This window comes from Corvus cornix, chromosome 17 (genome assembly GCF_000738735.6).
Source record: "Corvus cornix cornix isolate S_Up_H32 chromosome 17, ASM73873v5, whole genome shotgun sequence".
Lineage (NCBI taxonomy): Eukaryota > Metazoa > Chordata > Aves > Passeriformes > Corvidae > Corvus > Corvus cornix.
The window spans coordinates 4,787,981-4,803,669 of record NC_046346.1 but is presented as its reverse complement, the minus strand read 5'-3'; the positions used below and the strand labels follow the sequence as shown (position 1 = coordinate 4,803,669).

The window sequence follows — 15,689 nt, the reverse complement described above, 5'->3', positions numbered from 1 at the left end:
GGATGTTGCTGTATTGCTGTGGTGGCTGCAGGATCCCTGTTGCATTTCAATAGCAGAGTACTTAGGGGAGGAAAGATCCCAAAGGAATATGGGGTATCTTTAGTTAGGGTTAATGTAACCTTGGGAAGCAGAGCTGGGGCAGGGGACTTTGTGATCTCATCAGAGATCAGCTGTCCCCGGAGGCCAGGGCTGCTGCTGGGCACGCCAGGGTTTAGATGTTTTCACCTCACTGCCTCAAGACAGCAATCAAAGAAAATTGTGCACAGAAATGTCTAATGTAAATTACCCTTGGTGGCGTTGCCATGTAATGTGATGTGATTTCCTTACTTATGCAGAATTGTAATCGCTTTCTCTTCAGGTTAAGAAGAGAATAGGGTGACTGAACTAATTACATGCAGGTTGTTGAACTGGTGTTGGGTTTACTCTGTGTGCCTGACTCCTGGGTTAGCTGCCTGACCCCGCTGCTGACCTGCATCCCCACTGACTGCTGCCACTTGAATGCCTCGCCTGTTCCAAGACCCTTTTTGTGCTCTCCCCTTCCTGTTCAGCTTTCCCTGGGACCAGAATGTCTCACCCTCTCTGTATCTTGTTGGTAGCAACTGCTGAAACTTTCCTCTCACTGCTGCCTCCCAGATTTCCCATCTAGACCACGCTACAACTAAACAAGGGCACCCCAAAAACACTGAGCTATTAAAATGTGCGAGTCCTCCAGGGAGAGGTTGCAAATGAGAGGAGCTGTCACACTGAGGGAGCGACTGCAGTGCAGCAGTGAAGCGGTTTCAGCTAATCCACTGTGAAGTCTCTTAATTGTGCCTCTAATAGGACTTGAAGGATCTCAAGGCGTTCAGGTTTGAGACAACTGATACATTGAAAATTAGTCTAATTCTACCCTGTCATATCGCAGGAGACTTGTCTGTGCTGATGGAGAGGCTTGTTACGCTTCTTTAACATTTAAGCTGCTGCTGAGCATGGGATCTGAGCCATCCAGAGCTGGTCTAAGTGTGCAGCATTGTGTAGTGACTACTCCCACTAAACATCCTCTCAAATTCAAGATGAAAACAAAGCTTATTGATTTTTTTCCTCCCTTTTTTTTTTTAATTTCCCTCTTGTTCTCTACTGCAGCCTTTGGTGTTCTGCTGTGGGAAATTGCAACCTACGGTATGTCCCCTTACCCTGGGATTGACCTGTCTCAAGTCTATGAGCTGTTGGAGAAGGACTATCGTATGGAGCGTCCTGAAGGCTGTCCTGAGAAAGTTTATGAGCTCATGAGAGCATGTAAGTGTTTCTTAGCCCTGCTAATGCTGCTTTTTAGGTCTGCAGAGGTGCAGTAAAAGTGCAAGGATCTGGCTATGTACAGCAAGGCACGAGAACTCCCTGCCTGTTGCAGGGAAGGTGCAGTGCTGTGTGGAAGTGTTTGGTTAAAACTGTGTTCCCTGGAGGATGAACACGCTATGAAACCAGCTGTTCATCTCCACTGGGAGCCCACAGGCTCGGAGAGGAGATTTGTTGTGGATCTCAATGCTTCCTTTGTCTCCTTTTTCCTGACAACTTAAAGAAAAGCTTGTGCTCCAAGGATGAAGCAGGAGCTTCATTTGGCTTCTTGCAGGACTGACTGTGACTCTTCACTGTGGCTTTTTGGTACGTGACTCAGTGCCCTGCACTTTACCCCAGCAGTGCTCAGCACCTACTGTCACACACTGACACCAAAACCTGATTTAGGGAGTGCTGGGTGTCTGCAGCTGTCACTGAGCCAAAGTGGTTGCAGACACCCAGCACCCTGTAAATCAGATTTTCATGTCAGTATTTTATCTCAGTATATTGGAAGGGAACTGTGATTTCTGGCTCCTCCTGGTGCAGGGTTCTGAGTGTCTGCTGCTGGAGGGAAGTTTTGAGTGGTGGTGTGGTTTTTTTCAGGCTGGCAGTGGAGTCCTTCTGATAGACCATCCTTTGCTGAGATCCATCAGGCCTTTGAAACGATGTTTCAGGAATCCAGCATATCGGATGGTAGGTCTGGGTCCCTGTTGGGGTGGGGAAAGGGCTGACTGCATCCTGAACTCTGCCCATTATTCATAGACTGCTTTGCAATGAAACTCAGTCCTGTGTTATACAACCTGGTGTAAATGATGTAGAAAGCAGTTACTTGTTTACATGTGGGGTTTTTTTTCTGGGCAAACATCTCATTTTAAAGGGCCAAATGGCTGAATAACCCCAAGGAACCCCTGTTTCATGTTGTTTCCTTTTCTTTTGAGCTATTAATTCCAAACAGAGCAACAGTTTTTTATCTTCAGTTGATTGCAATGATTGCTTTTCTTCTGTGCATTGCAGAGGTGGAGAAGGAATTGGGAAAGAAGGGCATGAGGAGCGTAGTGAGCAATTTCCTCCAAGCCCCAGAGTTGCCAACCAAAACGCGAACATCGAGGAGAGCTGCTGAAAGCAAAGATGCCAACGAGGGCTTGGAGACTGCACATGCTCGAGGCCAGGGGGAATGTGGTAGGTTTTAATTAAAGTCATTATTCCTTCAGGAAATACAGGGGGAAACAAAATGCACATCTAGCTCCAGGCCCTCACGTAGGCAAAGCTGTGCCTAATAACAGGTGCCATCTCTCTGTACCAGCGCCGTGTTTCTGGGTGACAGGCTGCTGAGTTTGCTGTCCTGGGTCCAGAACTGCTTTTATTAGTTTTTTGGAAAGGTAGGTTGTTAATTCTGGGGCCAGATACACACAGCAGCTGGGAGTGTGACTCCTTAACTGGCTGAGGGACTGATGCTCTCCCTGCCTTTGCTTAGAGAAGCCCTTGGAGTTTTTTTAGCTTAATGGCTGTTGCCTGCAGCTCCCTAAAGACCAGACCCTGAGCACGGAGCTCTCTGATCATATCCTCTTCCCATTCCCTGGCAGGAGCTATCAGTGGGATCTCCCACTGCATCTGAGTGCTGGGTAATCTGCTGTGTTCAAGCCACTTTACACTACCACACTGCATAATTTAAAGCAAGGTGATAGCTAGGGTTTAGCAAGCCCCATCAGGGAGGTTTCTTCACTGTTCCATCCTACCAGATTTGTGCTTGCAGCACAGAAGAGTATTACTCTTGGCAGGCACCAAATATAATTTCAGCAAGGGACAAAGAGGTATTTACAGACTCTTCCATAAAATTAAACTTCCAATCAGTTTCTTCAGGCACTTACCTTCCATTCCAAGGTAATAAGAGCAGTGGTAAACAGCTGAATGAGTACAGGAGATTTGTATCTAGCTCTGTGTTTGACAAACAAGAATGTAAAATGAAATACAGTGGGGTTTTTTCCAACTCCTGTTGAGGTTCCCTCTTCTGACCGTTCTTGTGACTGAACTTTTCTGTGTAATGTCAGATTCACCCAGTAGTACATGTCTCAGTAACCAATGTCCACCTAGACAAAGGGGGGGCAGAAAAAAGAGGGTATTTAAAATGTTGGATAAAGAAGTATCAGTGACTCGGGAAGGAAAGTTACTTACCATATATAGGAAATATAATTGCCTATTATTACAAGCTTTTGAAGTAAAATAATTTCATTTAAATACTTGAGGGCTTTGAGAAATTCAGGTACAGCAGGCATAATATGATTTTAACATTATGCTGGGAATCATTTCACTCTTTACTGTGAAAGAATATTTTTCACAATAAAGTTTTATTGCAGTTTCCCTTCCAATTGTCAGTGTTTCCATAGCAAGTCCAGCAGCTGGAAGCTGATCCTCAGTGCTAGCTGCTAGTTTTCTCTGGATTTCTGCAGCTCCACTGTGTACTCAGTAATGCCACAGCCTGGCTCTTCTGGCTGTCCAGGTCCCCCTGAGTCCTGTGGGAATGGTGTAACTGCAGAGTTCCTGTGCAAACATGTTGTCTTCTCAAAGCACACAACTATTTCTTTTCGAATTCTCTCCCCTCAGCCAAAATCCATTCCTCAGCCAAAATCCTACCCATAGCATGATGATCACCAGTTTGTGACTAAGAAGCATCCTTCCTTATGACTCTGCTTCATCTCCCTTCTTGCTGCCTAGTCAAGCTGTAAATGTATATGCTGCCCTGCAGGCATTCCTCCTTTGGATTAGAATGCCATTGGAGTGCCTGGCCTAGGAACGAGCCCCTCTGTCAGTCAGACACAGAGACCTTCAGGACTCTGTATGAATTTATTATAAACCATTATTCATTTTTAAGTATTGCTTGTAAGTGGAGAGAGGGTCACCCCATCGCTTCCCTCTGCTGCATTGCTGCTGAAGGAGGTTGGTACTGCCCCTTTTCTGTTCCGGTACAAAGCTGAGCATCTTCACAGTGGTATGACCTGAAGTGTCATATTTTGATCTCGATTTCTGCTCATGAAACAGTTATTTCCATTCCCCACAAAGGATGACATCAGGAAAATGAACGAGGAGCCTGGGGATGGAGGTGGGTTACAGAGGTGCCTTATTAATTCAGAGGGTCAGTGATTCAAAAGACAGCAATAGCACAGGGACTAAAGCAAAGGCCTCTTCGTATTTATCTTCTTCACAATGTCAAGTTAAGACAAGTCTCCAGATGCGAGGATGGGAATCTGAACACAAACATGTAGTGTTTGTATGTCACTCTTCCAGTCAGAAACCCACAGGGAAAGTAGTTTGGCAAGCCACCTCAGGAATGAATGGATGCAGCAGGATCACAGACCATGTTCAGTCTAGGAGTGAGTGTGGCTGCGCTTAGCTTTATTTCTGCTCTGAAGTTGTGTCTGTTTAGAAAACTTGCACCTTTTGGAGGTGCTTGCAGTGGTTTGATCCTGTAAGAAAATGGGTTATTCTGGCTCTTGGACCAATGCTCAAAACCTCTGTCCTTTTCCCATGCAGACCCCTTGGATCATGAACCTGCTATTTCTCCCTTGCTCCCACGAAAGGAGAGGGTGGCCCTGGAGAGCAGTTTGAATGAAGATGAGCGGCTGCTTCCAAAAGACAAAAAACACAACCTCTTCAGTGCCCTGATTAAGAAGAAGAAGAAAACCGCCCCTACCCCTCCAAAACGGAGCAGCTCCTTCAGGGAGATGGACGGACACTCGGAGCGCAGGGCGGGCGGGGAGGAGGAGTGCAGGGATGCTGGCAATGGAGCTTTCATTGCCCCCGCTGCAGACACAGCTGACCTCTCCAAGTTCCAGAGCCCAAGCAATGGGGCTGGTGTCACCAACGGGGTTGTGGCAGGGAACTCTGGGTTCTTATCTCCCCACCTACGGAAGAAGTCCAGCACGATGAGCAGCAGTCGAGGGGTGGCTGGTGAGGAGGAGAGCAGTTCCAACTCCAGCAAGCGTTTCCTAAGGTCCTGCTCAGCCTCCTGTGTGCCCCATGGAGCAAAGGACACAGAGTGGAAATCCGTGACTCTGCCTCGGGATTTGCAGTCCACGGGACGCCAGTTTGATTCCTCCACTTTTGGGGGGCACAAAAGTGAAAAGCCAGCACTGCCTCGGAAGCGGGCGAATGAGGCCAAGACTGACATTGCTGTCAGGGGAACAGTGACCCCTCCTCCACGGCTGCTCAAGAAGAATGAAGAGACCACTGATGACGTGTTCAAAGATGCAGAGTCGAGCCCTGGTTCCAGCCCTCCCACCCTGACGCCAAAACTTGGCCGTAGGCAACCTGCTGCGCCTCCTTCCTCCAGTGGGCTCCACAAGGACGATGGAGTCAAATCCAGTGCCTTAGGTACCACTGTGACAATGGACCAAGGTTCTGCTGCCAAACCCAGCCTTGCTGGGTTCGTGGGGGCCAGCAGGGCTTCCTCTGAGGAGCCACGCCTGAGGAGGCTCAAGCAGACCTCGGAGTCGGCAGGGAAGGACAAAGGGAAGTTATCGAAGCTGAAACCAGCCCCTCCGCTCCCACTGTCTTCATCCTCCGTTGCCAAGCCTGGGAAGGTTTCTCACAGTCCCAGCCATGAAGCAGCAGCAGATGTGGTGTCTGGGCCGAAATCCAAACAGTTGACTCAGGTTGGAGAGGCTGCAGGCAGTGATGCTGTCAAGCCAAACCAGTCAGGGGAAGGTGTGAAAAAGCTGGGGATCCCCTCTGTACCAAAGCCACAGTCCTCTACAAAGCTGCTGCTGAGCACGGCAACCCCAGCTGCCTCTTCCTCATCCGTACCCTCTGCCCCAGGTGGGGACCAGGCGTCATCCACAGCCTTCATCCCCCTCATATCCACCAGGGTCTCTCTGCGGAAAACCCGGCAGCCCCCAGAGAGGATTGCCAGTGGCACCATCACCAAAGGGGTGGTGCTGGAAAGCACCGAGGCTCTACGGCTCGCCATCAGCAAGAACTCTGAGCAAATGGCCAGCCACAGCGCCGTCCTGGAGGCTGGCAAGAACCTCTACACCTTCTGCGTGAGCTACGTGGACTCCATTCAGCAGATGAGGAACAAATTTGCCTTTCGGGAGGCCATCAATAAGCTGGAGAACAACCTACGGGAGCTTCAGATCTGCCCAGCGACCGCTGGCAGCGGCCCTGCGGCCACCCAGGACTTTAGCAAACTGCTCAGCTCAGTGAAAGAAATCAGCGACATTGTTCAGAGGTAGCAAGAAACCGGGCTGAAAAACAAAACAAGTGAATCAATCAATTGTAATGGGCCAAAGCCGACTGTGGAGAGAGTAACGTGTGGACTGACAAAGGAGCAGGGCGTTCAGGTTAGGGCTGTGCCAGGGACACAGACTGTGAATGGACACCCCAGCTCCCAAGGGCAGGGCTGTGTTCAGGAGGCATTTCCCACCCTCTGAACTCAGATTCCCTGTGTTTCATATAATTGTAATCGTCTTATCTGTGGAGTTCTTGCCTTGTGGACTACGAGTCTAAATGCTGATGTCACATCATGCCTTTTTATTAATATTTTATTGTTCTGGACAGACCGTTAAGACTGAAGCCAGACTGGTGGACACTGAGATGCCATCCTCCTCAGGAGGACTTTGTACTGCTTTTTTGTCCCCTCCTTCTGCCCCCCTATACATGAGGATGAGTGTTTGGATAGCAATATACCCACTGTATTTCTTGGGAGAGTTTGCCCAGCACATGGCCCTGGCCCAAGTCTGACATTTGCCTGACACTAATGCAACAGATTTGGTGCTTGGGAGGGAAGGGGGAAAAATTATTAATGTAAGGTTTTTTTAATGACAGAATGCTACAAGTGATGATTGCCCAAATTCTTCCTCTGATTCCACCTGCTACCCTTCATTTCTGTGTTTTCAGTAGTTTCTCAATGTTCTTCAGCTCCAGTGGATTGCTTGGGCTCACAGTGTTGGATGTCACAGCCCAGGAGCCTGTTTGCAGAGCTCCCTCGGCAGCAGAACAGGCCTGGAGAAGGCCTGGAGGAGGATGTGCTGTGGCACTCTCGTGATGTCTGACACTGATGGGGCCGGTGTTTGGGGTGGGGGTGCAGAGCTTGGGCGGCTGGGAGGGTGGCAGTGGGAAGGGATGGGTTGGGCTCTGTTGGAGCACACAGCTGTGCCTCCAGCAGCTGTTCTGGCTGAGCCTGCACATCACAGTGGGTGGGAACTGCTGTGTCTCCGGTTGAATTTCCAACTTTTGTTTTGTGAAGGGAGATGGAGCCTGGCCTCAGCCCTCCTGCAGAGCCCTGTGCTTTGAGGGGTTGTGGTGCCTGCCTTTCTGTGCCACTGGAACCCCCCGGGAGGAGCTCCAGTGCCAGTACTTGGGTTAAAAGCATTTCTACCTTCATGCCAGCATGGTTCCATCCAGCATCAAAAAAGGATCTGTGAAGACTGCAGACACTTCTCTGGGGTGCATCTCCCAAGGAAACTGCCACAACATGCTGACAGCAAGACTCCTGGCCTTCCTTGCCAAGGTCTTGTGACCTTCCCAATTAATGCTGGGAACTAACTGTGACTCATGACAATAGTGAAAGAACAAGGTTTAGGGCTATTAACAGTGCAATTTAACTCCTCTTAACAGTTCCAAACATGAGAAAAACACATTTTCCATTTTCTGTTCCCCTGTAACTTGTGACCCCTCTTGTGTATCTTAAACACTAATTGCCTTCAATTGTATTTTATGCTGTTCTCTTTGGAACTGTTTGTTTTGTATATGATTTCTAGTAGTTCACTCGTGTGTGTTCACGCCACTTCTCGCCCTCACAAACAGCCATGACATGACACGTGACAAATGTTCAAAAGAAAATACACACTTCTGCCACAGGCTGCCTTTAAAAACGTAAGAAAAAACCCAACCCTTGAATTGTCTCTTTCCTGGAGGTACTGTTTTTACTTTGATAACATATTGTGCCACTATATTATACATTTGTATCTCGTTATTACACACTTTTGTAGACTTGTCTTTTTTACAGTGTGTAAATAGCTCTGTCCTTCATCTCTGTGATACTTAAGGGGGTCGTTTCCCCTTTAATTTAGTCCAGTACAGATTGTTTCTGTACACGACTTCAATTCTTTCTTCTCTCTTTCTCTATTTTCCATTTTTTTTGATTTGTTTTTTATTCCAGTCTCTCTTGCGTAGTATATTTAAAAATAAATCAATGTTGAAGAAGACTTGTGTTTGTCTGTTAGTGAGACTTTCCCAACCCAGCTGACTTCCCTTAGACTTTGCCTCCAAAACCAGGAGTTCCCTGATCGGGGGGTTCAGCCCAGTGGGATGGTCAGAGCCAGGCCAGCAGCCCTTTTCCATGTTCTTTTGATCTGGCTCTGAAAAGTCAGGAGAGAAAAGAGATGCACAGAGTAAAGACTGTGTCATCACCTCTTTTGAATCAAAGACTTTGCTGTTGTCTTCAAGGAGATTTAAATCAAGAGATTTGGTGGAACTTTTCCTCTGTTAATGGTTTGTATTCTGCAATTCAGCTGCTGTTGTGTTTACCTCTTCCTCTGCTATGAAATGACCCATGAGTTTCTCTCCTCATACAGGTCCCTCCCTCATGTCTGGTTGCCCATTCTTATTTTCTGTTTCCTTTCAGCCTTTCTGGCTGAAGGCTCTAAATTATGAAGGAGGGATGTTTCCAGGTACTGAGCAGCCTCTAAAATGAGCCACTGCCTTGATTAATGAAGATGCTAAAGACTAAAGAAAGGATGAGAAGGAAACAACGGCGGGTGACAGTGCGTGGTGTGCCCGAGGTCCCACCATTCCACAGTGATGTTTTAGGGTTATAACCCAGTTCTTCCCATTTCTAATTCCCTCAGTAAGTCTATGGTGCAATCTGTGGGGCCTGGCACTGGGATCTGCTCACTCCTGGGCTGGGGGAACAATGCTCATGAGAAACCCTGGCCTCCTGTGACAGCAACTGCATTGGGCTGCTTTTGGTGAGGCTGAAGAAGGTGAAGGAGAAGCATGAGGGTGCACTGGTGAGTATAAACACCATTCATGGCCTGCACTTGGCAAGGCGCAGGCACAGCAAAGAGGTCTGCAGGGAGCGGAGCCGCAGCACTGCGAGGTCTGGGTGGGATGGTGACCAACACCCTGGCAAAGGTCAGTGTCCAAACTTCAATGTGGTGAGCAGCTGTGGGCTGAGGTAAGATGGAGAAGCTTAAGCTGCCCCTAAGTGCAACCACTCCTGATGATCTGCATCTCTGCTGGCTTAGGGGCTGGTGCATGGTGTCGTGGGAAGGCAGAGGCCGGTTGACCTGGCTGCAGAAAGCCCCCAGATCTGTGGTGTTGGGAGTAAGAGACGGGGGATTAAAGGCTAAATTTAGCTGAGTACAGTAGGAGTTGATTTAACAGATCGATGCATTTAACAGTTTGATTGCTCCAATTTTCAAGGCTATTGAGCTTGAAAGTGAGAGTGCTCTGAGGGAAAAATAGCTGTGTTTGTGGTTTTGTTTTGGGTTTTGTGTCGTTGAAATTACAATGTTCACTGTTTTACGTTTTCCTTTAATGTCATCTTGCCTTTTGTTGAGAAGTTGTTTGTCACAAGGTGTAAAATTTGGTCAGTGTTTTATGCTCACTCTTCTTACAAACCCCATGTTTTTATGGTCAGGCTGGCATGGCAGCCTGGCTGGGCCAGTGGTGTGTTCAGATGTGCCAGACCACTGCCTGTCACCTGGGATGGTCAGGGACAGCCCACAGACTCTTCCTTGGCTCACATTCATCCTTCCACAATTGAAAAGAGAGGAAAATACACCTAAGCACAGTGTCATCTCTGAGGAGAGGGCTCCTGTCATCACCTGTGCATCTAAAAGGGGACTGGCAGCACAGTGGGACACACTCCTTGCTGAGGATGAGACCTGGCCTGGGTGGGCTGCTGAGAATGATGCTCCTGGATCGATTCCTGGTCAGTCCTGATGCCTTGGCTGTGCCAGTGCTCCTAACATTGTGGGTGAGGGACAGCCCTCAGTCATTTCAGTGTTGAGGCCGGGCTCAGAGCTGTCCTGCCTGGCAGTGCTGCTCAGTGCTCAGTGGTAGATCCAGCTCAGCCGAAAGCTGACCTGCAAACCAGGCCATGCTGAATGTTTTCCCAGCGATCGCCCCCCTGTTGAGGGTTCTTTCTTTGTCCTACCATCAATTCTGCTGGTAAAGGTCCCACCTGTGCTCCTGGAGCCTGCATGACCCAGTTATGATACACAGAGCCTCTTCATGAGTCCCTTGGACACAATTAAACCGGGCTCTTCTTCTGCAGAGCATCCTTTGGGTTTCTGAGATTCGCTGTTCCCGTTGTGTGTGTTTGTAGTGCTGCAGGTCTGCCCGGGGGGAGGAAAGGGGAGAGGCAGCCCACGGGAGCGGAACAGATGAGCAGAGGCCAGGGCAGGGCTGAGGGCTGTGCCTGGGCAGGGAAGGTTAGCGGAGAGTCTCAGCAGTGATAGCAATGTCTGCATCGGCTCCCGCTGTCTCGGTGCACTGGCCGCGTGTAGAGGAATCCAGGCCCTGGTTGATCCAGCTCCTTAGGGGTTGGTGTGAGGGCGGGTTGTGAGCTCTCTGCCTCTCAAAGGTGTTCAGGGTCCCCTCGGGAGCTGCTCCCTTCCTCAGGAGGAGAGGAACTGGGAAGGGGTGTAGCTTCCTGTGGGAGCTGGGTGGCAGATACCGTGGCCAGTGTGCAGGGGTTCTTGGCATGTTCCCCCTCCTTCCTCCCAGACACACCCCCAGGCTCCAGGCTGTTACTTTCCATTCACTTTTACTTCCCCTCCCCACTATTAATCACCAAGGAGCAGGGATCAAGAGCCTGGAATGCTGCCTCTTCCCAGGCACCCTAAGGTGTGCTCAGGGGAGTTCAGGGATGCCATGGCCCCTCACCTGCCCCACGTCACAGCCTGGCAGGAGCCCCTTTCCAGACAGAGGGTGCAGAGGGTGATGGCACTGCCCTGGTGGCATCAAGGAGCCCTGAGGCGTGGGGGCTGAGCCCAACTGTCCCACCTGCCAGGTAAGTGCTCCAATTTTCAGTGAGTTCTACCGACGTTATTGCACATCAATCAAAGCCTCGTTATGTGTGTGCTTTTATGAGGCTCTTCTGAGCCTGTTCCTCTCCCGGACTTGAGTGCAAGAGCCCAGGCATCCCCGCAGCCACAGCATTGCCCAGCAGGTTTCCTTTCCCTTTCTGCAGCAGTCAGTGCCACTCTCCCCTGCAATGATCCATCACAGCAAAGCCAGGGATTTACCAGCCCTCACTGACCCAGAGTTACTCCAAAACTCTTCCCCCTTCCTCCCTTCCAGCCCTCCCCCCGACTCCAGCGCAGGGTAAAATTGATCAGTGCGTGTTTATTGATGGTTTGAACACTCAAAAGAAAGGGGGGTGGGGGGAAGCCGTTGCCGTAGAAACATCGATAAAGCTCCGTCTCCGCTGTGTGATGCGAGCGTGGCGCCTGCGTCCCGATCCAAACAGGGGGCCTTCAGTGGGGCGGGAATTGAGAGGGATGCAGGTGGGTTCGGGGGTGCCTGGGGTGGGGGCTGGCGTGGGCTCAGCCACCCTGAGTGCCGTCGGTCGCTGCTGTGCTCCCCAGTGTGAGACGGTCAGGGCAGCAGGGATGCAGGGGCAGGAAATGCCCTTCCTCACCTTCGCAGCCGGCGCCGTCCTCGTGTGAAGGCCAAATCCTGCCACTGTCTGTGTCCCTGCAAACCTGGAGTCCCTCCCGTTCTGCACTGCTCTGATGAGCCTGGTCCTGTGCATCCATCGCTCCTCCCTGGACCTGCTGCCCCACAACTGTTTTCCCCTGGGTCCCAGCTCCTCCGTTCAGCCTCAGTCACTGCTCCTGCTGCCAGAACAACTCACGCAGCACTGCATTAAGTGGTCTGTCTGCTTGATGGATATTACAATGCACCTCTTGCAGCCTGATTTAAGGGGTTTTTTTATCTTTTTACTCCCCCAACCAAATCCTGCCACGGTCTCTGATTTTTGAGGGTGCAATTTAGCGCTTGCAAATCATCTCCTGGCTCATTTTTGTGCCTGCAATGAAATACCAGCAGTGGCTCAGTGTGTAAGTTGCCATTAGTGCCTGCAGCAGGTAGTTAGAGCTCTAACTGCTGGTACCTCTGGCAGGCACAGAGAAAAGCCAGCATTGGCAGAGCTAAATCTGCCCAAAGGAGGGGAAGGCAGCGGCTGGGCAGTGGGGCTCTTCTGTGCTACTGTGACTGTGCTGGCTTTTGGGGCTAATGATTCCCAAAGCTGCACCACTGGTGACTGGACACCCACCGAGCACCTCTCAGTGGCCCCAGTAGGTGCAGAAGTCCTTGTTTCAGTCCTTCTGAAGTTCTACTGCTGAAGGTCAGTCCTACTTCAAGTTCTGCAGTAGCTACAGCTGGGAATAGGTGGTAATGAGACCAGGAAGGCATTAGGAAGGGCCAGGCTGTCAGGCAGGAGCCGGGGTGATGTGACAAGGACGTTGAAGGCTGGCCATCACTGTCTCACCCGGGTGAGGAGTTTGGGGCTCGGGGCATGAGCAGGGAGGTGGGGCTGTGGCAGGACTGGTGATGCCAGGGCAGCTTTCTGTGCACGCACCAGGGGTTGTTAAGGACAAGATTTTCTCGAACCCCGCTGCTCTGCCCTGGTTTTGCAGGCAGGAGCTGCCTCGTGTAAGAGGCATTTGACACTAAGCAGAATTTGCTGCTGGAGGGACTTTTCCTTAATAGGCAGGAGAGCAGCCACTCGGTGGAGAGCTCTGAGGGACCCTCTCCTCCCTGACAGCTGGCCCTGGACTACAGGCACTCCCTGGGGACTGTCACCACCAGGACTATCCTGCTGTAACCCTCCAGCCTTGCTGCACGGCCCTACTGCCCATCCCGTTGTGCCACCCTCCTCTGCCCATGCCCGTGTGCCATCCCTGCTCTCTGCCAGCTCTGCAGCACTGGAGACCCAGCACTGGGCCCTTTCCCTGTGCCCCAACAAGAGCTGTGTGTGACCAGGGAAGGGATTTGGTGATTTCTCTTTAAGGCACCCTCGTCTTCCTCCATTGCATCGGTTGGGAACAGGGATGGGAGATCTAGAGCAGAGCTGGGAGTGGAGCAAACGCAGCGTCCCCCCTCCCCAAGGCAACCCCGGCAGCAAAGCCCCCCGATATCCTTTTGTCCGAGCAAACCTAGGTGAGACGGAAGGGAAGGACGGGACGGGGTGACCCGCAGGACGTGGGGAATCGAGTCCAAGCTCTCATCTCCCGAAGCGGAAGGTGAAGCCCCCTTTTTTCCTGTTGTAGCCGTTGATCTCCTCGGCCAGGTTCCCCAGGGTGCCGCTGCGCTTCTCCCCTCCGACGGGCAGCAGCTCGGGGTCCCCCCGCCTGCCCGGCCGCTGCCCGGCCCCGGCCGTGCCGTATCCCCGCAGCTCCCCGGCGATGCTCAGCAGCGCGTCCAGCTCCTCGCTTCGCCTCCGCTTTGCCCCTGCCCTCCAGCCGGGACCCCGGCCCTCCGCCGCCGTTTGCCAGCCGGGACCGAGCAGAGCCCCTTCCCCGGGGTCTCCCGGCTCCCACCGCTCGCCGGGAGGGAAGCAGGCTCCCAGGCTCAGGAGGAAGAGGCAGGACAGCGAGTAGGGCGCTCTCATCTGGGGGAAGCACAGGAAGGGGAAGGAATGTCAGTGAAGCACCGAACATCCTCGAGCAGCGGCTGAGGCCGCAGCACGGGCTGCCCTCGGCAGTTCCCCATCCCTGCTGCGGCACCCCCAAACCAGCCCTGCCGCCCCTGCCAGAGCCCCCCAGGCACCCACTGCTCCTTCTGCAGCCTCCACACCAGCACCCAGCACCAGCGGGGCTGCTGGGGGCCTGAGCTCCCCCCTGCCTCCTGGACCCCCGCTGCCCTACATCGGCAGCAAGTCCGTGCTCACACGCTCCAGCCTTGCAGCTGCTCCGCTGGTTCGCTGCCGAGCGCTGGGCTGGGGGCTGAGGGGGCTGAGAGCCGGGCAGGGCGATGGGCTCCGGAGCTGCCCGCTCCGCTTGGAGGCACCGCGGGAGCATCGCCCTGATCGTCCCCACGAGCGGGTCCTGCCCGGGTGACACAGAGGCAGAGGAAGGTGCTCGACATCCCTCTGCTTTATGGGGCTCGGAGCTGCCCTGGCAGAGGGGTCTGAGCAGAGCAGAAGGGAGTGAAGTCCTGAGCCTCGTGCAGTGCCACAGGCGGGGGTGACCTTCAGCAGGGGGAGGGCTGCTCTGCCTCCCTTCCTCCTCCCACAAAGGCTCAGAAAGAGGAAACGGGTTGTATTATTATTATTATTATTATTATTATTATTACTACTACTATTATCTGGAGGTATTGCCTTAAAAGCTGCTGCAGGTGCTGGGGGCCAGGGTGTTTGCTCTATGCTGGCTTGAGGGGGCTGTTTCTCTCTCCTGCACCAGACCCAGGTGCACTCAAGCCCCTGCCTGCCCTTCCCAACACCCCTGAGCCTGGAGGCTTCGCTTTGGGCTTCACTCCCCACCTTTTTCACACCTTGCCTCTGTTCTGCTCTCTCCTTTTTGCACCCCTTTGCCCGTCGTGGAGCCAAATTGCTGAGTCCCGTCCTGGGGTCTGGGGGTGCCGGTGGGTCCCCAGCTGCTTCCCACCAGCCTTTGCCTCCTCCTGGCTGTGCTGCCCATCGAGGCAGGGGTGTAAAGCAGGGACAGACAGACAGACAGACACACGGTCACCGGTCACTCACCTCTGCTCCTCCGCACTGGCTGGTGCTGCCAGCCCTGGCACCTCTCTGTCCACCCTGCGTCCAGATGAGTGGCCAGCCCACCTTGGGCCATTAAATAGTCACCAGCGCTGATTGCCATGTCACCCCTTGGACGTGTGGCCACAGAGAGAAGAGGGTGGGATCCTCGGGGAGGGGGCTGAAGAGGGGGATGGAGGGGGCAGGGGCTGGTGGAGCTGCCACAATGGGAGTGCGGCAACGCCGCTCATTAACGCGCCACCTTCGTTTGCTGCCTCATTTGGAGGAGCAGCTGGGAGCTGGCCTTGTGTCCCTGGCAGTTGTCAGGGATGCTGCCGGGAGGGAGGGTCTTGTCTGGGGGCCCAAGTGTGTCCCCCTCATCTGGCTGATGTGTCCTTGTGTGCGGCTGTTGGGGGTCCCACACATAAGTGTGTGTGATGGGTGCATAGGCACCACTGGAGACCCCTGCACCCCCAAACCCACCCAGAGCCTGGCCCCACATGGACATGCCCAAGTGCTCCCACCCTCTCTGGTCAACGCATGCAGCCACCAGTGCTGGGACATGGTCCCCAATGCACCTTTCTGTCCCCTCCAGGTCTGTCCTGGGCTGTGGCAGAGTGGGATGTGACACCCTCTGTCAGGAAAGGGGCTCCTGCCAGGCTGTGACGTGGGGCAG

General features: G+C 52.5%; 2 protein-coding genes across 6 annotated transcripts in view; one reads left to right on the top strand and one right to left on the bottom strand.

Annotated features, from left to right (window-relative positions):
• Positions 1–8,511, top strand: part of ABL1 (ABL proto-oncogene 1, non-receptor tyrosine kinase) — a 78,199-nt gene extending 69,688 nt beyond the window's left edge. For all 4 annotated transcript variants that reach the window (XM_039561531.1, XM_039561532.1, XM_039561533.1 and 1 more), the window contains 4 exons: positions 1,123–1,275; positions 1,915–2,004; positions 2,326–2,490; positions 4,840–8,511. In XM_039561531.1, the coding sequence (XP_039417465.1) occupies positions 1,123–1,275; positions 1,915–2,004; positions 2,326–2,490; positions 4,840–6,539 (2,108 nt within the window). In that variant the 3' untranslated portion in view covers positions 6,540–8,511. The remainder of the gene's footprint in view (positions 1–1,122; positions 1,276–1,914; positions 2,005–2,325; positions 2,491–4,839) is intronic.
• Positions 8,512–11,703: 3,192 nt separating this feature from the next.
• Positions 11,704–15,129, bottom strand: LOC120410893 (pyroglutamylated RFamide peptide). Of its 2 annotated transcripts, none has more exons than XM_039561493.1 (2): positions 15,020–15,129; positions 11,704–13,930 (listed from the first exon to the last, which is right to left on the bottom strand). In XM_039561493.1, exon 2 carries the CDS (start codon positions 13,928–13,930, stop codon positions 13,544–13,546), a length of 387 nt encoding a protein of 128 aa, XP_039417427.1. In that variant the 5' UTR covers positions 15,020–15,129; the 3' UTR covers positions 11,704–13,543. The 2 variants fall into 2 exon arrangements, with proteins under 2 accessions (XP_039417427.1, XP_039417426.1); XM_039561492.1 differs by lacking the exon at positions 15,020–15,129 and adding an exon at positions 14,210–14,367.
• Positions 15,130–15,689: the final 560 nt, after the last annotated feature.

Bases quoted from the DNA above. Each gene is read 5' to 3' on its own strand.
- LOC120410893 (XM_039561493.1), bottom strand. From the start codon at position 13,930: ATGAGAGCGCCCTACTCGCTGTCCTGCCTCTTCCTCCTGAGCCTGGGA.